Genomic DNA, 23,589 nt, shown 5'->3' with positions numbered 1-23,589 from the left:
AAAAATGGTAGTGGATGATGCTTCAGACATAGTACTTTGAAATTGGGACTTGTATAAAGCTCAGTGTCACTGCCACACTGTTATATGGAAAAATTAGATTTTTTTTTATGGAGAGTTCTAAGCGATCAAGTGCAGAGAAAGTTTAACAGGTGTAGAAGAATTAATGTGGTCCATGGGGGAAGATGACAGCTATTTTTACATTAGTGATGCACTGTCGTTAGAAAAAGCAGGAACCCCCAAAATAAAATGAAGTGTAAATTAAGATATTTAATAAATAAAATAAATTATGAATTAATATGATTTTGTGCTTACAGTGTTCAGCATGTAGATACAATCATGTTTACAAATAAGAAAATTGTCCTGGCTGTAGCATTCTGGAATTTGAGAATAGTTAATACATTTATGTATTTAACAGCTTAACTTCCTTTTGTGACAGAAAAGAGCAGAACAGCTCATTAATAGCAACATTTGGGGATGGCCCAGCAATACCAGTCTACCAGGGATTTAGCAAGGCGATAAACAGCCCTGTGCCAACTTTCAATCATGCTGATGTCATAGCAAGGGGGCGTGACCCCCAGGACCAGGAAATGCATTGCAAACCCCCTGACCTCTGACCTGGTTTTGTTGTGGTGGTAGTTTTGTCAATGGCTTCAAGACTTGGCTATCATACTGTATATACAGACCCTCCAACATGACCCGTTCCATTAGGTACAAAATGCTCTGTTCCTGGACTTCTTTCTTAATTGATAATGGATGATTGCAGCCACCTGTGTTGAAACACCTGTCTCATCAATTAACTAGCTCAACACAGGTGACTTCAATCATACAGTAGGTGGGAAGTCAAGGAGTAGAGCATTGTGTACCTGGTGGAAGGGGTCATGTTGGAGGGTAGGTATATATAGCGTTAGGCAATCAAGCGTTAACTGAATTATAAAAATGTTTTTAAAACATCCTCTAAATTATACATGCAGTATAGAATCAAACAAAACAATGGTCTTTTTTAGAGATATTCTAATATTGTGTATGAAATACAATTTAAAGCTTGTTTTTCTCTGGATTTGATTGAGATTTGACTGCTGCAGCCATAATAGCTAAAACATAAGGCGTCAAAATAAATTATAAAAAGTTGGCTGCTAATATTTTATAGTACTGTTAATTTTTTATTTGAGCAGAAAACATTAATGAGTTAAAGCTTGTGTTTTGTAATGTGTGTGTCACTATGCCCCAAAGTGCACACTCCATATTTATTTGTTGAATTTAAGCAGCTTCATTATGTGAAAAAATTATGTTAAAGCTGTGTATAACCACAGGCTATAGCAATGCAATGTATGTTTTTAGTAAGTGGTTGGATATTCATATGCTATAAAGACTAATGTTGTTTAAAATATGGCAGATTATCTATTTTTTTTAGTTTTCAATTTTCTTCCAAACATTTAAAATGTGAATGTTAAATTATTTTTAATAAAGTAGTGGGATTTTACTGTTAGAAAAATGTGCATACTGTAAGGGATAGAGATTTATTAAGCATAGAGCTACTATCAGCAGTGTAAATTCATCCCAGACACCCGGAGGAAAGTTATAATTTTGTGCATATCTATCTATCTATCTATCTATCTATCTATCTATCTATCTATCTATCTATCTATCTATGGAATTCAATTGTTTCCAGCCCCCTTCACACCCGACAGAGCTATTCAATTGTGGTTCCTGTTGGGCGCGATCAACTGCCAGCGCTGGGGCTGCGAGCTGAAATGGACGAAAAGTTACCTGTTTGGGCGCCCAAACGTCACTTTTCGCGATCACAACCAGCACTTTGGTTGGGGTAGCCAGTTTACGTGGCTAAACTCAACCACTTTGGGCAATTGACAATTGATTAGCGGCCCGCGTTCGTCTGTCACTTTAGACGGGAGATCTGGACAACGAAAACAATTGAATTCCACCCTATATATCTATCTATATGCACAAAAACACTAATATAGAATATATGAAGTTGTTTTTATTAGACCTATTTACTAAAGTCAATTTGCAGGCTATCCCCCCAAAACATCCTTTTTTGGGTATATACAGCTATGCGTTAGTCACAGATAAGATAGTGACCTGTACAGTGCAATTAGCATGAGGCACAGAGACCTCCTGATGGAGGTGAAAGGCACCTGAAGTGGGTGGGGTGCCCTCCTGATACCCTTGATGGAGGAGAAAACCAACTGATGTGGGGTTTTGAGTTTACTGCCGTCTGATTCACATGCCAGGAAGTTGCTCCACCAAAGATCTGCCCCCAGACTCGGTCACTGGTGCTCCTGTTTCCCGCCTCCCATGCTGTCTTACCCACAGCTCTGCCTGGTGCATCCTTGTTGACATCCAGCTCCTGGAAAATCTGCAGACGCAATTATGCTTGGGCCCGCTGCATAGGTCCGTGGCTAAAGCTGCCACCTGGGATGAGTGGGATGGGGAGTTGTGGGTGGGGTGGGGTTGCTAGAGTCACACTGGCATAAGAAGCTGCTGAGAAGCAGCAACATCAATGAGCGGGGACAGGCTATAGATAGATGGAAGAAGTAGCTGATGGCCTGACACAGAGCCCTCCACTAGTATATGGTTATGGTAGCTTCTCAGGTGCCATGTATTGGGCAGCTGTGATGGTACACTCTGGGTACATATTTACAGGACTAAGTGGGGTGAATATAATTTTGGCAATGGACGACATGCCCCTTCAGTGCTGGCACCCGATGATGGGTGCCTCCATTGTCTCCCACAGTTCTGCCCCTTGCTACTACTGTTGGAAAAGTGTGCACAGGTGGTGGTTTTAGCAGAGTTAAATGTACACACCAGTGGATTGCAAGAAGACCCAAGAACCAGTCCAGTGCAGTGTAACTTAACCAGCAGAACCAGTCAGGCATAAATTAACCAGGCAGTAATATTACTGCCAGCCACCTTTGTAAGGGAATGAATCATCATCCCAAAAGGAGCCGTATAGGAGGCAAAGTAGTATTCTCCACTGCTAGCAAATTCAACAAAGTAGCAACTAATGAAAGGACTTTCTATATACAGTCAGGTGCATAAATATTGGGACATTGACAGAATTTTCACATTTTGGCCTCTATTCACTACCGCAATGGCTTTCAAATGAAACAAACAAGATGTGCTTTAACTGCAAAATGTCAGATTTAATTTGAGGGTAATCACATCCAAATCAGGTGAACGGTGTAGGAATTACAATGGTTTCTATATGTGCCTCCCACTTTTTAAGGGGCCAAAAGTAATGGGACAAACTAAACAATCCTAAATCTAACTTTCACTTTTTAATACTATGTTGCAAATCCTTTGCAGGCAATTACAGCCTGAAGTCAGGAACACATAGACATCACCAGATGCTGGGTTTCATCCCTGGTGATGCTCTGCCTGGGCTCTATTCCAAATGTCTTCAGTTCTTGCTTGTTCTTGGGGCATTTTCCATTCAGTTTTGTCTTCATCAAGTGAAATGCATGCTCAATTGGATTCAGGTCAGGGGATTGACTTGGCCATTGCATAACATTCCACTTTTTAGCCTTAAAAAACTCTTTGGTTGCTTTTGCAGTATGCTTCGGGTCATTGTCCATCTGCACTGTGAAGCGCCGTCCAATGAGTTCTGAAGTATTTGACTGAATATTAGCATATAATATTGCCCGAAACACTTCAGAATTCATTCTGCTGATTTTGTCAGCAGTCACATCATCAATAAATACAAGGGAACCAGTTCCATTGGCAGCCATACCTGCCCACACCATGACACTACCACCACCATGCTTCACTGATGAGGTGGTATGTTTTGGATCATGAGCAGTTCCTTTCCTTCTCCAGACTCTTCTCTTCCCATCACTCTGTTAGAAGTTGATCTTTGTCTCATCTGTCCATAGGATGTTGTTCCATAAGCTGTAATGGCTTTTTTAGATGTTGTTTGGCAAACTCTAATCTTGTCTTCCTGTTTTTGAGGCTCACCAATGGTTTACATCTTGTGGTGAACCCTCTATATTCACTCTTGTGAAGTATTCTCTTGATTGATTGTTGACTTTGACATATACATCTACCTCCTGGAGAGTGTTCTTGATTTGGCCAACTGTTGTTAAGGGGTTTTTCTTCACCAGGGAAATAATTATTCTGTCATCCACCACAGTTGTTTTCCGTGGTCTTCTGGGTCTTTTGGTGTTGCTGAGCTCTCCAGGCGTTCTTTCTTTTTAAGAATGTTCCAAACAGTTGATTTGGCCACACCTAATGTTTTTGCTATCTCTCTGATGGTTTATTTTGATTTTTCAGCCTAATGATGGCTTGCTTCACTGATAGTGACAGCTATTTGGATCTCATATTGAGAGTCGACATCAACTGATTCCAAATGCAAATGTCACACCTAGAATCAACTCCAGACCTTTTACCTGCTTAATTGATAATGAAATAATAAGGGAATAGCCCATACCTGTCCATGAAATAGCTTTTGAGTTGATAGTCCCATTACTTTTGGCCCCTTCTAAAAGTGGGAGGCACATATAGAAACCATTGTAATTCCTACACCGTTCACCTGATTTGGATGTAATTACCTTCAAATTAAATCTGAAAGTCTGCAGTTAAAGCACATCTTGTTTGTTTCATTTCAAAGCCATTGTTTTGGTGTATTGAGGCCAAAATATGAAAATTCTGTCAATGTCCCAATATTTATGCACCTGACTGTAAAAGTCCAGTTTCCAATGAAACATAGTGCTCGTTCACATATCAGTTGCTCTTCTCAGTATATGTGGAAGTTGGGTGTGTAGTAAAGCTCCATTGGCCTGACTACAATCAATATTTTTTTCCCAATACCACTGGTATTTCAATTTAATTGCCTTATTGTGATGGTTGTGAAGGCCCCAGGGCAACTAAGTTGTGAGGCCCCCTTCAAGCCACATGGAACCTACCACTCCAGCCACATGGAGAGCACCAACCCCCTCCCTCCCCCTTCACCACTCCTTGGAGCCCTACTGCCTCCATCCCTGCCCTTGAATACTCACCTGTCTTCCTTCCGAGTCCCGATTCAGGTAGATATGCTCCAGTGCTCCCTAGTTCCCTCATCAGCATCACTGATGTTATGTGTAATGTGACTCTGATGAGGGGACTCAGTTGGGAGCCACTCTGTGCTATATGCAGCAGCACTGACTTTGTTGCTGCATGCAGTAGAAAACAGCTGTGGGAGCTGAGCCCCATCTGAGAACAGATGCCATTGGGCACCTGTTCTCAGCAGGGTCACACCGACCCAGTGTGGGGGTCCCTATTTTTGTGGGGGCCCCATGACTGCCACCCCTTTCACCCCCTCTTAATCAGGTGCTGGTTGCCATCATCGCTTGCTTACATTCTGATTTCTATCAATATTTTGAGCTATGTTATTGTTAGTTGTGGAGTACTAAGAGCTACCTCTGTTCATGGGCAAAAGCCGGTGGGCACTAGGACTTGCCATGGCTCTTTTCTCCAATATGACTTCCGACATGACCTATGATCTGTTCTACTGTGCATGCATGTCTTTACCATGTGCATTTCTCCATTGGCATCCATGCTGTATGGATGCACCCATGAGACGCTCTACTCCACAGAGCCATAGAAGGCCCTATAGTGTACCCCAATACCCTGTGCCACCACCACTTACCATAGGGAGCATGCCGCTACATATCACCAGGACATACATTCTAATAGTAGCCAGTACTCAGCAATGCCCAGCATATCCTATATGCTCCAGGCTGTATCTGGTACTATATCTGAAACTTTTACCTCTGATAAACCCTGTGTCTAATGCCACCTGTTTGTATTTGGTTAATAAGCCTTCCACCTGGTTATGGGCCTAATTCAAAGTTATATGCTATTTGCATCACTGTTTGGATGCAGCAGCAATGCAAGAAATGCTAATGCTGCGGGAAGTGTCTGAAGGCAATAGATGCCCACTGCCAGCATTGCAGATTCGATTGCTACATCCAAAGATGCAGCATCAAATCACCTTCAGGAAGCAATCAGCCATCTGAGTAAGCCTAACTTACTCATAATGGGCCTCAGGACTCCGCTGCCAGGGCCATGAAATCTGCATCTGAAGATGCAGACCCTGGCCTTGACATGCCTTTTGTAAAATGGTTACCATCATCACCCCTGCTGCCCAGTTCCCAAATGGCCACAGCATGTCAATCATGCTGCAGCTATGGGGGCACTGAAAGCGACCTAGCAGACACTGGTTGACACATGAGCAGTACAGATCCTGAGCATGTGCCGATTGGCCAACATTAGAGTTGCAAACCATGGGTGTTGCATGCAATTCTGAAAAATGCCATAAATTACTTGTTGTGTGGACTAACCTCCACTTGCATATCCACTGCACATCCAGCCCAGAACCCCAGCGTCCTCATATTAGATTCTGAGCCCCAGGTCACTGGTGCTATCACTCTTCTAATAGGTTATGTCATGTAATTCAGTTGTAATGCTTACTTGTGCATGAGCTTCCCATGTATCCAGACACCCCAATGTGATATTAGACAATAACAAGAATACAGATTGCAGTATGGAAGGTTAATAGCAATCTTGGTGATAATTCAAGCTCACACTAGGTAGACAGAACTATAGGGAGCTAAAGGGACAATAGGTCGAGCCAGAGCCATAACTAGGATTTTTGTCACCCGGAGCAAGGCCATAATTTGGCGCCCCCCCAAAAAAAAAAAAAAACATAGAGGACGAAAAGGTTGTGTGGTTTTGTGACACAGTAATGCCCCTTATAACACATTATGCCATAGTAATGCCCCTTACAACACATTGTGCAACACAGTATTGCCCCTTACAACATATTCTGCCACAGTAATGCCCCTTAGAACACATTCTGCCACAGTAATGCCCTTACAACACATTCTGCCACAATAATGTCCCTTACAACACATTCTGCCACAGTAATGCCCCTGATACATTAAGCCACAGTAATCCCTTATTCATTAAGCCACAGTAATGCCACTTATACATTATGTCACAGTAATGCCCCTTATACTTTATGCCACAGTAATGCCCCCTATATATTATGCTACAGTAAGGCCCCATATACATTATGCTACAAAACGGCCCCCTCTACATTATGCCACAGTAAGGATCCTTACACACTAAGCCACAATAAGGCCTCTTTAACATTAAGCCACAGTAAGGCCCCATCTCCCTTCACTTACCTGCCAGGGCAGTGTGGTGGGTGAGCTCGGGGTGGTGCTGGATGGAGCGGCCATACACTGGGGAACTGTCAGTACTGCCGTCATTGTAATGAGGTGCCGCTTGCAAATCAATTGGAGCTCACGGGCTAGCAGCCTTTGCTGATTGACTGCTGGTCCGCGAGTACTGATTGGCTTGTGACTGGCAGCACATTAGACTGACGGTGTCTCTGTGCCTCTCAAAAGCCAGGATGCAGCTCCAAACCCACAAAAGCAGCACCCTAGCCTCATGACAGCCTCTCCCTGGCACCCCCTCAAGTCCGGCATCTGGGTCACGTGCCCCCTTAGCCCCCTTTAGTTTTGGCCCTGGTCTAGCTGTAGAACAGTAGTATATTTCATTATCAGCAGGAAAACAACCGCATATGATATGTGAGTGACTTTAATTTTAAACATTGTTTGGGATTTGATCTTATGACCTACTGGTTAGTAAATTGTGGAATTAGGGCCTTATTCAGCTACAGACAGAATTGCAAAGCTCCTCTCCATGACTCATCAGAGAAGGCAACCCTTTGGCAATCAGCGGAGGTCCAATTCCGATACAGGCGTGAAATTTGACGCCTTTTCTGCCAATGCACTTTCGTTTGCATAGGTGCAGTGACCATCCGTTTACTTCAGAGCCCCATACGCAGCAGGGTTCACTGAACTATTAGTTTTGACACACATCTGGTGGCCCCCAGGTTCGTTTTGATGGTGGGCTGCTCCACTGTAGCATGTTGGTTGGCACCTTTGTAGCAGACGTTCACCTCTCACGTCAATGGCACGTGGTGCTCTGCAGTTTCCACGTCTGTTATTAGCAATGGAGCCATTTGTCTAGTAACGATATGCCTTCACCACAGCAGCATTCGAACAGTTCACAAACTGTGCAGCCGCCCTTGGTCCAAAAACCAATAATCAACCCTTTTTGCAACTCGGATAAATGCTTTTTACCCATGACAGCAACAAGTGATATGTGTGCCGACGGCTTATCGCACACCTTATATACCCACCAAGCCAGCACGTGCCTCATGACGTACTTCATGGGATATGTGCTGCCAACATCAAATGTAGGAGGTGGTCATAATAATGTGACTCAACTGTGTAAATATCCCTGTTATGAACTCTCTTGCAAAGAAATTCCTGGCTCCATCTGGAATGGTTTGGAGCAGAGTAATAACATAGCCTAATTTGAAGGTGGTCCCTAAAGCCTGGTAAGTGACCAGTAAATCCTGGAACTAAAAGGGGAATTACAGTATTTAACTGCAGAGCCATAACTGAAAATGTTAGCGCCTGGGTAAGAAGGAATTTTGATGCCCTGCAAGCCATCAGATGTACTGTAACTTAGCTAACTTAAAATATGAATTCCATTTCCCCCCCTTCAGATTTGTGCCCTGGGCAGCTGCCTCTCACACACAACTCTTGTTACTATACTGTGTAACTATCATTGTAAAAGAGGCACAAATAGTTTTTTTTTCCATTACAATGGTAATCCTTCTCTGGTTAGTTAGCAGTGAAAACCACCCACAACATGTATCAGGTTAGTCATATGAGTTCCTATTTTCAAAAAGCTTCAATAAATGTACTTAACACAAAAGAAATAAAAAACAGAACTTGATGGAGTTTAAAAAGTGTTTCCTGTAAATATATCTATCTAGATCTTAGTGTTAATAAATGGGTAGACATGAATAGACCTTTTAACTTCTTGTAATGAGTTTGATATTAAACTACTTCTCATTAAACTGCTGTGACCCTTGTTTAAATTTACTTCATGTTTTTCCTAACATTAAGAAACATTAGAAAATGATGAATATCTTCACACAATATGATTCTATTATGGAGCTAAATTTTAATGATCATCCACGCACATTTTATATTATTTCTTCTTTCAAAAAGCATACCAATATTATCACATGGGTCTCCATGCAGAAGGATTACTTTTAAAAAAACAGCCTTATACGCATGCACTATGGCAAACAATCGCTCGATCTATGTCCATAATCACATTTGCATCCATCTCTGAATAAGGACGTATCTTAATTCTACTTTCACTTAAATAAATATTTACTCAGTTAAACAAAGATATAAAGAAAGAAATATACAGAGGACATGTAAAAACATCTACATAAACTTTATAATGATCTCAAAAATTCACTATCTTTAATATTACCCACCAAAGTACAGGATATAAATCTGGGAATTTGGTATAGATGCACATTCATCAGCCACTGATAATATGAAATTTTCCAGCTGATAATATTAAATTTGTCTAGTGCATCTTTATGTATTTGCTAAGTAGGCAGTCGACCAGGGGCTTGTTTCGGCCATTACCCTCCCCCCAAGCCCCCAGGTCTGGGCCAGGTCTTAACTTCCATGATTGTAGTTTAGCTCTGATCCTGCAGTGTTTCTAGCTTCTGTGTATGTGCAAAAGCTCATTGTATAGTGCAGGGAGGAGCAAATAAAGTTTTCTTTTCTGGTAATCCTGCGTGATGTGACGATGTCATGCTGTGCCATACTGCAGAGGAGAAGAGCTGGAAAGAGGAGGCTGAGGAGCACAGGAAGAAGACAGGTAAAGTAAGATTTACTTGCTAACAATGTGGTGATGTGTCGGTGCGGCGCTATACCTCATCGTTAATTATTTTTGTGTGATGTTATTAAGCCGTGTGGGACAGTACTTTGGGCCTGATTCATAGACAGATGGTAATGCAATCACAATTGCATACACTCATGAATCTCAGTCAATGCTAATGCCTTCCAAAGCACTGCCTTCTCATATCCATAACGATGTGCGTCAGTGCAAACATCGGTACTATTGATGCACATTGGGCAGTCATGCAGCATATAAGTCAAGTCTGACCTGCCTCAAACACAGCAGCTATCCTGAAATGCAGAGTGCTCTCATGCTGTGTGGGACAATGCAATGGCTAATTTGTGCACATCCACAAAATGACAGTTAAATGGTCAGACACGCCTTCTTCTAACCACCACTCCCGTTGCCACCCCAAAACACTACATACATGTCACTCACTTTGCGAGTAGTTGCTCTTTACGAACATGATCCCTTTAGAGGAGTATTAATTATCATGTATTTGTTTTGTTCTTCAAGGCTAGTTGAAAGTACTGATAAAATTGAAAATGTTTATTTTTAATCCTGTGAATGGGTGGGTAGAGGCCCCAGTGCATTGCTTTGCCCAGGACATATACTGCTGTTAAGAAGGTCCTGCAGTGAATCACACATATTCATATGTATATGTGTGTGTGTGTTTCTAATGCCCACTTAATTGCCAATGCTTCGTTCTCAACAGTGGCATCATTTTTCTCACATATATTCCACTAGCTGAAGTACCAGCTGTTCCCAGGTTTAAATCTTCAAGTTATTACGTTTTATTATGTGATGTCATCCAAATCCATCCAGTGGAACACCTAATACAGTTCTGCCCAGTGTACACCTACGGGAGGTCACACCAGGACCCTAACTCCCCCTAAAACTTGGCCAGGATCGAAATGGGCCACCTCACATTGGTTTCATCCCAATCGGTGCAGGGGTATCAGAATGCATAACCAAACACACAGACAAACAAATAAACAAACTAACAGACCAATTCATTTTATATATAAGATTTCCTGCTTCAATAAATAAGAGTGTGCTCTTAATTTTTGCTTTGAGACAACACCTATCCCTATACCTGATCATCTATCTGCACAGTATACTCATATTTAGTCAGATGTCATCAAAACTAGTTTTGGTAGACAACGTTACCTTCAACGCCTGAAAAGCCTTTTCTGCCTCATGATTCCACAACTGAATGTTCACCTATCATAAGGTCTATCAAAGGAACTGCATTGGTGGAAATTGGGTATGAATCTTTTACAATACCCTGTGATTCCAAAGAAATCTCCCACCTTCTTCTTATTTACGGGTTGTGATCAATTATGTATTGTCTTCATTTTATTAAATTGGGGCTTTATCAAACATCTGCCAAGATACTTCACCTGTTCCAACCCTAAGCAAAGTTTTTGTGGGTTGGCTGTCAATCCTGCCTGACACTCAGGGCAGAATGCACAGTAGTCAGATATATTTTTATGGAGCCCTGGCCAGAAAAACTGCTGCAAAATTCTGTCAGAGTTGTTTTCTAGCCCTAGATGAGCCACAGGTATGTGACCATGAGCCAATTTTAACACAATTCTTCTATATGCCTTAGGAATTATCAATGTTCCACAAATTCTTCTTCTCTTTTGGACATTTGATACAGCAAATCTCGACATACTGCCATGTGGGGGTATGGCAGTAAACTATCAGGCTATACTGGGTTTCCATAAACCACTTTAACATTCTCTCTAATCTTTACCAGAGTAGGATCTTTTAACTATTCTGAGGTACAGTAAAAATATATTTTGTCATTTCAAGATCAGGCATAAAGTCGATTGGTTCAACAACATTTTCTACTTCATTAGGTTGTACATCATGGTGCTGCTCTCATCAGTTTCTGACTCACCAATCATGCTTGGAAAAGGTAACACTTCGGGCTTGGGGAACATTCCCACTACCACTGAATCAGTAACATTAAGAAATGGGTCTAGGTTATTTACTTCTGTAACCAGATAGAGTTTCCACAGCCTAAGTCACCACATCTAAAACATCTGATCATATATTTATCAAGTAAGGCAGGAACATACCTGGCACAGCTGACCAATCTCCAGGTTCCAAGCCTACAGTTTCTGGATGTTTAGGGACCATTAGGGTACATTTAACAGTTTCTCATCCATCACATACTGTACCTCTCTGCCATTTTCACAAGCTGGTCTGTTTGAAGATCCCTGTGGCTTACTCGCTTGTATAAAACTGCAGGCAGGGACAGTAGATGGACTGCTTCAGTAAAGTAGCAAACAGGAGATAGCACTGGTGTGCACTTCTTCCCAACACCCTCCTTTGCTAGAGGCTGCCTACAGACACATAAAATGCATATAAACTTGTAAAATACCTGTAAATGAAAACCTGTAACTGAAAACATATGGGTTATGCATCAAATAAATATTAGTAAAACATATCAACATGTCAAGTATATTCCTATCCACATTTTCCAAGAAACAAGACTAGTAATTGGGAGGTTAGTCACTTTGTTTGCACATCAGCAGGATTATCTTCACTTGCTACAAAGATTACACTACTTGATCCACTTTCAACTAGCTCACGGATGAAGTGATGTCTAATTGCAATGTTCTTGGACCATCCATGGTGCATGCTGTAGGACAAGTCAATTGCACCTTTGTTGTCACACTCCACATTGATAGTCTCATCTAGACTTAAAATATTCTATTCACTAACTTTTATGGTATAATGTTATACCCTTTAAGTTATACTGCTTCATTATGTGCTTCGGTAAGTGCCACATACTCTGCCTCAGTGCTGGATAGGGCTACAGTGGGTTGCTTTTTACTTGAGCAATGTAATGAAATAACTGTTTCATCATCATAAAATAAATATAGTGTAGTATTATAATAGTGCCCCTAATCTATTGAATTAATAGAGTCCCCGTCCTCAACAATAGAACAAGTAATGCCCCAGTAGTAACTTACATAAATAATAGTATCTCCCATTTAAATGCAATAAACAATAGCACTCCAGTAATTTGAAAATAAATATTAATGACCATTGGTATTCAATAATAATAATTTATATTGCTGCCTTAATTAATATATTATTATGAGTCATATAGTAAATGTTGCCATCTTAACAAATACATAAACTCATATTATTTTCTTGGTCTGACGTTATCTAAGCACCGAACTCACAAAGTGTTGCCTGAGTGGTGTAAGAAATTGCTTCTGATTGGCTGCACAGTTATTACAGTATGTAGCTGGGGTCATCTTTATTACATAGTGTACATATAGATTATAAAGTTGTTGGGGTCACCTTTATTACATAGGGTACATATACAGTAGATTATATATTTTCACAATGGATTACATCACACCATGAAAGGAAGAATATTTTAGATAAGTATTTACTGTATTAGGGAGCCACCAATTCGTTTTATAGAGGTCATAATGACTTATTTATTAAGGTGGAAATATTGTTGTTGCATTATTTATTTTCAATGTTCTATACAAAACATAACAATGCAAGATACATAGACAGAACACATGGAGAGCCCATATTTTAAAGCATATTGAATACTAATTGTGTACTGAAGAATCAAAGAACTAAAATCTCTTTCAACTATAAGATTATTCTTTTGAACTTGTTCCCTATTTTTGATTTGGGGCAAGGCAGATTGTTAACTTTATCTACTTGGATTAAAAGATGGCATTATTAATTTATTTGATACCAGGGTCATTAAAATGTATTTTAAAACTAATGGGGGCACCATTAATTCATGGACTAATTTTTAGGAAGGGGCACTGTTATTTTATGATAGTAAGATGGGGACACTATTATTAATTTATATTAGGATGTATACTGGCATCTATACACATGCTTGCACTTGTACAGTAGTGCCACAAGAGTGTGCACTATGGTCCTGATTCAGAGATGTACACAATGCCATCAAAGTTGTGATCCAGTACACAGCTGCTGTGCAAAAATATGCAAATGTTTCAGGCGCAGACTAATGTGTTGAGACGAAAACCTGCAGCTCTGCAAATCTAAGTATATGTGTACAAAGATGCAGCATCGGTCGCAGATTATTCCATAATTAGACTTCTGAGTAGCGCTATGGTCACATAGAATAGCCGTGTGTACTGAGATGACAGAGCCACTTTCACTGCATATGGGATCACAGACGCAGACTGTGACACACCCGAAAACGGTTGCAATACGCCTGTGGTCTTTACCACCACTTCCTGTTAGCTCACCCAAATGCTCCCTGACTGTCAATCACACTAAGATTAAATATTCGCTGCGAGTGACTACTGTAATGTACTGACACATGCAAAATGCAACTTAGATGCATGCACAGATTTCCGATAATCATTCAACTGCGTAAATATCAGAATAGTGTATATCTCTGAATCAGGCCCTATATTTTGAGAGTATTATGGTACCTATGTGCCATTGGTATCAGATAGGGACCAATATTTCTTAGTATTAGGCTTAAACATTTGATAGTTTATTATATATATTGTGATATTCAGTGTTCTTAGTGCTTAGAGTGTGCATCTGCTTTCCCCCCTTTCTATTTCTGCTGTAGAACTACAGATCTCAGCAAGGTAGCACCTCTTATTGTGTTTAAATTAGAATGTGCAGTCCAACCCCCTTCCCTTTTTTTTCTGTGTATGTGTGTATTTAAGGTACACTTGTTGGTGCTAGCACTCTTCCTACCTGCCCCAGGTGATTTTAATTAGTATGGGTCCTGTGCATTGCAGTACACACATGTAATGGGTGCTAGTACAGGTAAGTCCTAGATAAATTTATACAATGTGCCAGTATTAGGGATGTTAGGGACCCACCTGATGAGGTTCACCTTGATGTGGTGGGTGGGAAAACATCTTTGGCCAAATATGTACTAAGAACCTCATGGTTATTGATAGTTTATTATATATATTGTGATATTCAGTGTTCTTAGTGCTTAGAGTGTGCATCTGCTTTCCCCCCCTTAAACATTTTAGGTGTCAGAACCATAGAGGACCGTATTTGATACTGAGGGCTCTATTTATTAACATTATTTTTACTAAAATAAAGTGAAAAAGGGTATTTTCACACCCTTTTCACATTATTTTAGTATCACCTACAGTTAGTAAAGGGCAATTGGAGTAGAATTCTTAAAATTCTACTCCAACCCCTAAGTATCACTTATTTTTAGTAAGCAGATCGCATTTCCCATAATTGTAATGGGAAATGTGATCTGACCAAAGTTACTAAAAATAAATTGTAAAAACATACCGGGGAAAGCCCTGTGATAATAACGCCACCTGGAGGTGGCGTTATCCAGGGTCTCCCCCGGGTTACCGGACTTCTGCCGTGCTCTAACGGGCAGAGCACAGCCTGGAGCCGGTCCCAGTGATCAGCTGTTTGGTCTAAACAGACCGCAAGCTGATCTGTACTAAAAAAAAAAAGTAAAGAAAAAATTTACTTACCTGACTCCATGGACCGGTGGTCGGGGCTCCGGTGATGTTCTCCCTCCGGTCAGCTGGTCTTCCATGGTGCACTGTGTATGCGTGTATTTAAGGTCATCAGGTGATCGGGTCCCAGTGCAGTGTGGGATATCAGCTGACCGGAGGCATGGAAGACATCACCGGAGCACCGATGACTGCTGGCAAGTGCTATTAAGGGAGGGGGGGTCGCGGGGGGGATCGCAGGTGGTCCGTGATCACGGGGGGTGGGGCTTAATGATGGGGGTGGGGCTTAGCGCCTGGGGGGTAGCAGCGGCGAACGGTCGGCGCATGCACGGGCACTTTGTCACTGTATTTTTTGCAAAAATACTGTGACTAGTGTGCGGAGCTCTGTCCCTGCAAGGGATTTGCACTAAATCCCTGTGATATTGCCTGAATTCGCAATGCGAATTCAGTTGATAATATTACACTACAATGTGCATTACAAATGAAGATTGTAGTAAATAGAGACCTGAAAGAGGCTGGGCTTTGAGAAAATGGAAGGGAGGGGATTTATTTAATTGACTTTATTTATATATTTATTCCTTTCTTCCATACAAGAGAGCTCAAACAAATGCTGCCTAATAGATGGAATGGTTTGTATTGTATACCTTCCATGTCTATAAATAGGGTTTGCTATTTTAAATTATACTGTTTAAAATACTGCACTTGCTGTGCAGTTTGTCCCTTATTGAATCACATGGTTTGCAAAGCACTCATTAATCTGCCAGAAACATTTGGTTTAACAAAGCTGCTCTATAGTAATTCCTCCCATGATGTGACAGTTGTTCCTTATTGTGAAAAGCAGTTCAAGAAAGCTGCAAGAAATCACATGGAACATCCACCGCTCATTCCCAACATAGTTTATTGTGTTGCAGGTAACTGAACTTGATTGCTGTACTTTTATATGTCACAATATGTAAAAGTCTGTCCCATTCCGAATCATTATAACTCGTTACAACTTGTTTACAAATATTGCTTTTAGATTCCAAATTGTCACTGAGCCACATTAACTTGTGTCTGTCTATTGCAAGTCACACAATGAAAGTAAAGGTCTAATTGCTATGATTCAGTGAAAATGTGAACCTCAAAGTAACATTATTAAATGAAGACTATTGTCTTCTGATTGTCTAAAATTGTTAGCAGCATTCTTTGCATTTTATTTTGTTTCATTTCATTGAAATGCTCTTTCCATATTATTACTTAGTCCTGACCTGCACAGAATACTGTAACTTCACCAACATATTTCGTCTTTAGCACTATATTACATTGCATACATTTTATGTAAAATAATGTTATTTAGTAGAATATGTTGTAATTTAGCCAAAAATAAGTGTATATTAAATAAAGCTTTTTTCTTCTGTTTGAAGGCAAAGACAGGAATTTGTTTGTTGCAAGATGGTAGTCAAGAGCCTTTCAAAGTTCGACTCCACTTAGCCAAAGACATTTTGATGATTCAAGAGCAGGATGTTATCTGTGTGTCTGGGGAACCTTTCTACTCTGGTGTAAGTAAACAACTTTGAGATTGAACCAAATAAAATAATGTTTCCACATATATAATTATGCTGTGGACTTCATTTACTATGAGGTGTACTGGCTTCACAGTGTAAAACATCTTGGTTTTGCACAAATGAATTTGGTTGGTCCCAACACAGTTCAAGGTTCACAGTCAAGTGCCAATTTATTAAAGTGAATCCACCCCAGAATCATGTGGAAATTGTAGTTTCCACATGATTGTAATATCGGGACAGTTTACCACATGCAGGAAATACCACAGTTCCAATTATTTGGTCTGAAACAATTTACATAGTACCAAAAAGATCTATAGATGACATTAGTAGTTATCAACTCCAGTCTTCTTGTACCTCCAAAAGGTTATGTTTTGTGGATTTCTTTAATCATGCACAGGTAATTAAATCTATATTATGGGTCAGTAATTATCCCACCTGGTTCCACAGAATGGAATCCTCAAAACATGACCTGATGGGAAAAAAAGAGCATTATATTTAAGAATCACTGTGTTATACCATTACAGGCTACTTCTTCACAATTTTGTTTGGAGAGGACCCTTCACTGGGATTGACTCTTTTCAGTGTCAGTGTTTGCATTATGAGTATTCCAATATGTGGTGATAAGGAATGATATTTGTGGTTTAAAAAAAAACATAAATAGACCCCCAAGTTTCCACTGCCAGGGTATGATTCCACATGTAAGATGGGCATCTAGGTTTTCAGAGAAGTGGAAGAAAAGAGATGCACTATGCAAAAATGGAAACATCACATCTAAGGTTTCACCTCCTCCCACTTTAGAGTCCCTTACATTAAACTAAACCTTTTTGTTATTTTCTCATAAAATACGACAAGGGCAATTCTTTAATACTGTACATGTGTGAAATATGATGCTTTTTTTCAGGAAAATGAAAGTTATTTTGACAATGGAAATAGCTGTGTGCTCATATATACAGTTAAGAATGCACAAAAACTGATACCGCTAAAACTGTAATCCATGAACTTACCATCTTCCAGCTCCACTAGAGGTTACCTCTTTCTCTTTTGCCTCCCCCTCACTTGCTTTTCCCCACTACAACCCACCATAAACATGGCCACACATCTCATTTTCTTTTCTAAAAGGTATGTGTCAGCCTCCTCTCTCTGCAAACTTCTTCAATGGCGCCCCATCCCCCTCCGAATCCAGTTCAATCTCTTAACCTTCACATATAAAGCTCTAAGTAACTCTGCACCCTCCTACATCTCTGACCTCATCTCTGTCTCATTGCCTGTCCGCTCTGCTCCTCTTCTGACCACTTCTTCAACTCCCCCTTGTTACCTCCTCTCAGGCCCACCTACATGACTTCTCCCTATCTGTCTCCCTCCCACTCCAAGTTAGACTTTCTGCCAGTTTCCCCATTTTAAAAAAATTACTCAAAACATACCTTTTCACCAGAGCCTACCATCCCTCATATACCTCTACTCTTCCCTCATACTCTGAACTTTTCTTCTCCCCAACAAAAAATAAGGTTAATAGAAAGCTCCTAAAAAGCGTAAAAAATAACACTAAAAATATTATTGAACATTATTAATACAATGGTACATGCAAAATATAGTCACAGTTTCATAAAATGCACATAGAAAAATATTATGAATATGTAAACTGACTCCAAATCATACAGATGGTAAATCTCACACAAATGGATACAACTCAGTTGATGATGTCCCAAGAGGAATTAAGATAATTAATTCTCCATGCCTCAAGAAAACACTGAATCCTGGGCGAATCCTGGGTCTCACCAATATGGATTAGGGAGAATATTCCTATGTGTGAAGATGATATGACGTTATTCATGTCTTGATATCACTGAAAACTCCATAGAGGATCTCTAGCCAATCAATAGCATATAGATTAAGCACACATTTTTAATTGCTACAAGGTGCAAGTTGCCACTTCAACCAATCTGGAACAACACAGACACTGTCACTGCCAATACAGCATGTGTAGTTGCACCTGCTTAACCTCCCTTAGGTAAAGTCTGTGCCCCACAAGCTATTAAGATGCTCAATATACTTTCCGCAGCCAGGTTTCACCGCTTGTATGGGGCTACTGATTGGGGAGGGAGTGCGCTGCTGCTACTGAAATAAAGGCAGTCTTTTCCCCACAAGTTAATGGTGCCAAAATCCACAATCAGGAGTAACTTGGAGCCACTGTATAATGGACCCTAATGTGTTTCTCTGTCTATGACGGTTTCCTCAGAAGGTGATCCTCCACTTGTTAACCAATCTCTCATAGGCAGGGTCCTCCATTCTCTTGTTGATCCCCCCACTATCCTTGTTTCTTGTATCCTTGTCCCCTTCAGTGACTTTGTGTGCTCACCCATCATTAAGTACTGAACTGCCTTTCACTCCCCATGACTAATCTCATGCCTGTCTGCATATAGTGATTCTCGCAGCCATAACCCAATCTCATCATACCTTGTTTGTCAGTCATTGCCACATGTACTGTATGTTACATGCATATTGGCTATATGGCACTGCTGAAACTGTGTTGCATCTTAAAAATAAATTATGATAATAATAATAATAGATAATGTCTATTTATCTTTTTTCAAAACTCTGCAGCTGTTATAGATATGTCCCTGCCTCTCTACCCCTTTATCTCATATCAATAATCTCATTTTACTCAGCTAGAAATGTCCTTTCCACTCCTTTACCTTATATAAATAATCTTGTTCTGCACAGTAAGAAAAGCCCTCTGCCCTTATTACCTTATATCAAAAATCTCATTCTGCCCAGTAAGAAACGCCCTATGCCCCCTTTTACCTTATACGTGTCAAAACTCATTCTCCCCAGTAAGAAATGCCCTCTCCCCCTATTACTTTATATAAAAAGTCTCTTTCTGCCTGGTAAGAAATGCCCTCTGCCTCCATTTACCTTACATGTATCAATAATCTCATTCTGCCCAGTAAGAAATGCCCTCTCCCCCTATTACCTTATATCAATACTTCTCATTTTCCCCAGTAAGAAATGCCCTCTCCCCCTATTACCTTATATCAGTACTCTCATTCTGCCCAGTAAGAAAAGCTATCTGCCCCCATTTACCTTACATGTATCAATAATCTCATTCTGCCAAGTAAGAAATGCCCTCTCCCCCTATTACCTTATATCAATACTTCTCATTTTCCCCAGTAAGAAATACCATCTCCCCCTATTACCTTATATCAATACTCTCATTCTGCCCAGTGAGAAATGCCCTCTGCCCCATTTACCTTACATGTATCAATAATCTAATTCTGCACAGTAAGAAATATTTAGTGAATGGCACAACTTTTAGGTAAACTAGGTTATTAAATAACACTACATAACAAATTTAAAAAATTCTCTGCATCCGGCATGTGAATGTGTTTTCGGCTAATTTAGGGATGCTGAATTCAGTGGAAAAAATTCAGATTCTCTATCACGTCACCTTTATTAGATACACACAAATCACAAAAGCAGTAATAGCTATATCTGAAAATAAGTAAGATAAGTGAAAATTTCAATTAATCTCTATTGAATTGAAATATTCTCATTGTATTCATTTATATAATACGAATAAAACCACAGAAACACTTAAAAACTTCAGACCTGAACTTCAGAACTCTTATCAATCCAAATTAGCCATAAAGTAATTGGTGATAAAAGATTAAGAGGGGTATTCAATATGAAACGTAAACTTCGCTGTCAAAGTTTACATTTCATATCGGAGCTTTTACCTGGGATAAAGTATTGGACGCGCGCCTGCTTATCCCCGTATTCAATATGCAACCTACGAAAACGGGAGCCTGCGAAGTGGGATTTGCGTTAAATTATGAAATTTTCCTTAAAAAAATTGTAGGACCCCCCTAAAGCTGTAAAAACATGGGGGATCACTATGGGTACTTCCGTTTTTAGCCTGCAAATGATAGTCGGGGATTTAAATAGGTGCGGCAGGTGTTTTTTTCCCGACATTGAAGAAGTGATGCAGAAGAGCACAGGTCTTTTTTTCATTTTTTTAAGTGGTCCCATCAAATTTGGGGTACATGAAAATGGGTACAAGCATATTTTTATGTCCCTAAAGTAATTTTTTTAAAATTCTGCAACTGTGCACCTGCCGCTATTAATCTATTCTAGAATACACCTGCCGCATATTTACAGAATAGCCCTGAACCTATTTCCCTATTGTTAAACATTTTTTTCCCATTTTTTTTTTCACCCCAATTTTTAAATACATTTTTTGGAGTGTCCCTATTTTTTTTTTTTGACACAGTTATTTTTAAAATGTCATTCCCAGGGGTGCAGGCTATTTTTTTTAAGCCTGCACCCCTAAACCCCAATTCTGCACTTTTTTTCGCCACCTATTCAGTGGTGAAAAGTTATCCCCGTTTTTTTACAAAGACTTTTCGAACCTGCGAAAAGTCTTTGAAATTGAATACAGTGTAAAACTAAAACCTGCGATAATGACGTCATAGGTGCGATATTAACGCAAAAAACGGACTTATCGCTCCATATTGAATTCCCCTATAAATTTCAAGTCACTTTCACAAAATTCTTCATTAGGCCGAACTTAATGGGAGGCAAAAGTAAAATTATTTTATGCAGCTCAGTCACTGGAGTGTACTTGTCGTTTTTTTATACAGCACCATAGGTTTCTCTCTATGGTCACGTCTTTGTGATATAGTGTAGTGGTTTTTAGTGTCTCTGCTGTCCCATACACACAGAAAACAGCAGTACTTTGTGAATCCAAACTCAATCATTAAATTGTTAACAATAGTACACACACAAGATTTGGATGATTATTTTACAAAAAAGTTACCAAAGAAAAGTTTTTGTTCTAAAATTTGAAATTGTAGTACCTTGAGCCAGAAGTTTCCACTGTTGCAGCTTAGAACCCAAAAGTTCAGCTTGTTGTTTTGACAGTTTCAAGTCACAAACCAAATCATTTAATTTTCACTGTTCTGTGATGTGATGTGATTTGTCTTGAATTTTGGGTCGATACTGCACTGTAATTTCTTTATCTTTTTACTCACTTTCCTCTGATGTCTTGTATTCACTGGTATACACATGAGGTACAGGAACAGACAGCCCTTCTCCATGAGGCACAGGTTTTAGTACTGAAGAACTTCAGGATATTTCATAGTGTCCTTAGTTCTACTGGAATTCCCAACAATACTATGAATTAGACAAAGATAACAGTCGTTAGGCTCATGCCATAAATTTGGTAGAGCGAACAGCATCATACGACAATTTCCTTCTACTCATCTGTCAGATTAGATTATAATGTGGAGTGCACAGAGTTTATCTTGGTCATCTAGAGCACATTCAAAGTACAGTTTATAAGCCTTCTTTATAAAGGCACAAATAGGCTTTCTTTGACTTTTTGGTATGAACTTAGTGCATACATAACAAATGTTATCAGGATGGTTTACACAACCACAAATTTTAGCAGCTGCCAATCCTTTTTATGTACTTACAAACAGCATAAATATGTACTCCCAAAGATAGGAAATAACAAACACAAGAAAAATATACAACAAATTAAAAATGAAGAAATTAAACCAAATGTAAAATCACCACTGCACTGTTTACTGCTAGAGGTGTGAGGGCCACCTATCTCCTTATGATGATCAGCCATCATTCAGAGTGCTGGAACACAGAGATGGAGTATTCATCATGAAGCAGCCCACTGTGGGAACACCCCTTGGTAACTGCTGGTCATGGTATAGTCCGGGGAGCTTCCTGCATACATTCCCCTCTGTATGCTGACTGGGAGCTGGGACAGGAACCTGCAAGCAACATGGCATCCAGTGCTTAGAGGACGGTTATGCCCCAGAACCAGCACATGGAGGAGAATGAGGAAAATGAAAAGGGGGATTGTGATGACATAGAGGGTGAGGGGTTTGGGAAGGATGTGAAACCCATTAGTGCTGGCAGGAGGGAGTCTTGCCGAGCACTTATTGTGATTATATACTTTAATTTTGAATTTCATATTTTACTAAATATCTCAGAAACCTTACTTGATATTACATTTCTGATGGTATATTTGGATTCTATGCACAAAATTACATGTAAAATAGATATACTGTCAGATGCCAAATGGCTGTTGAGTAGTATAATGCACTTATTGGCAGTGTGTTTTTGAAGTAGTCAAGAACTCATTCTACCCATCCATCACAATTACAAAAAAATTGTAGATCAGTTAAATATTGTTTAATATTGTACATTTTGTCTAAGCTCATGAATACCTAGCGCCTTTGCAGAAATTCCTGGTTTAGCTGTTTTGTGTATTGGAGACAGGCATCTCCAATTCTGCTTATTGGCTGCTACACCTTTTGAGCTTACTCAGCCCAGGTACACTTGGCACCCAGATTTTCTTTTTTACAATCTTTTTGCTGTTTGCCAACCTGAGGCAGCACAAGTGGTCCCTGTGCTGAGATGAATCTGACATGTTTCAGTGATAGGATCCGCTGAAGACAAGAACTTCTTAAAAACTATGAAAATGGCACTTCTAATGTGTCTGATGATTCTAATTATGATCTCCTGCGTAAGTTTAATTCACTTGAAGATTTATTGAAAACAGAAGTAATGCATTGGTGGGATAAAACCACCTTACAAATATATTTAGAAAATAATAAAATTCCCAGAGGTTTACCTATACTTAAGACCCTTTCCTTTGGTGAGGATGTTAATTTACAGGATAAATGGAATGCAATTTTGGATCGATGTTCTTTTTCCCTAATGGAATTATTAATTGAATATAGGGAATCTAAATTGAGATTAATAGAACCAGAGATCAC

General features: G+C 39.8%; 1 protein-coding gene across 2 annotated transcripts in view; it reads left to right on the top strand.

Moving 5' to 3' along the window:
* SNTG1 (syntrophin gamma 1) overlaps nucleotides 1-23,589 on the top strand; it is a 709,317-nt gene that overhangs the window by 450,850 nt on the left and 234,878 nt on the right. For both annotated transcript variants that reach the window (XM_088469763.1, XM_088469762.1), the window contains exon 6: nucleotides 16,655-16,789. In XM_088469763.1, coding sequence (XP_088325889.1) covers nucleotides 16,655-16,789 — 135 coding nt within the window. The remainder of the gene's footprint in view (nucleotides 1-16,654; nucleotides 16,790-23,589) is intronic.

This window comes from Taudactylus pleione, unplaced genomic scaffold (genome assembly GCF_031769625.1).
Source record: "Taudactylus pleione unplaced genomic scaffold, aTauple2 ptg000093l, whole genome shotgun sequence".
NCBI classification, from domain to species: Eukaryota; Metazoa; Chordata; class Amphibia; order Anura; family Myobatrachidae; genus Taudactylus; species Taudactylus pleione.
The sequence above is the reverse complement of the archived record's forward strand: the minus strand, read 5'-3'. Positions and strand labels throughout refer to the sequence as shown.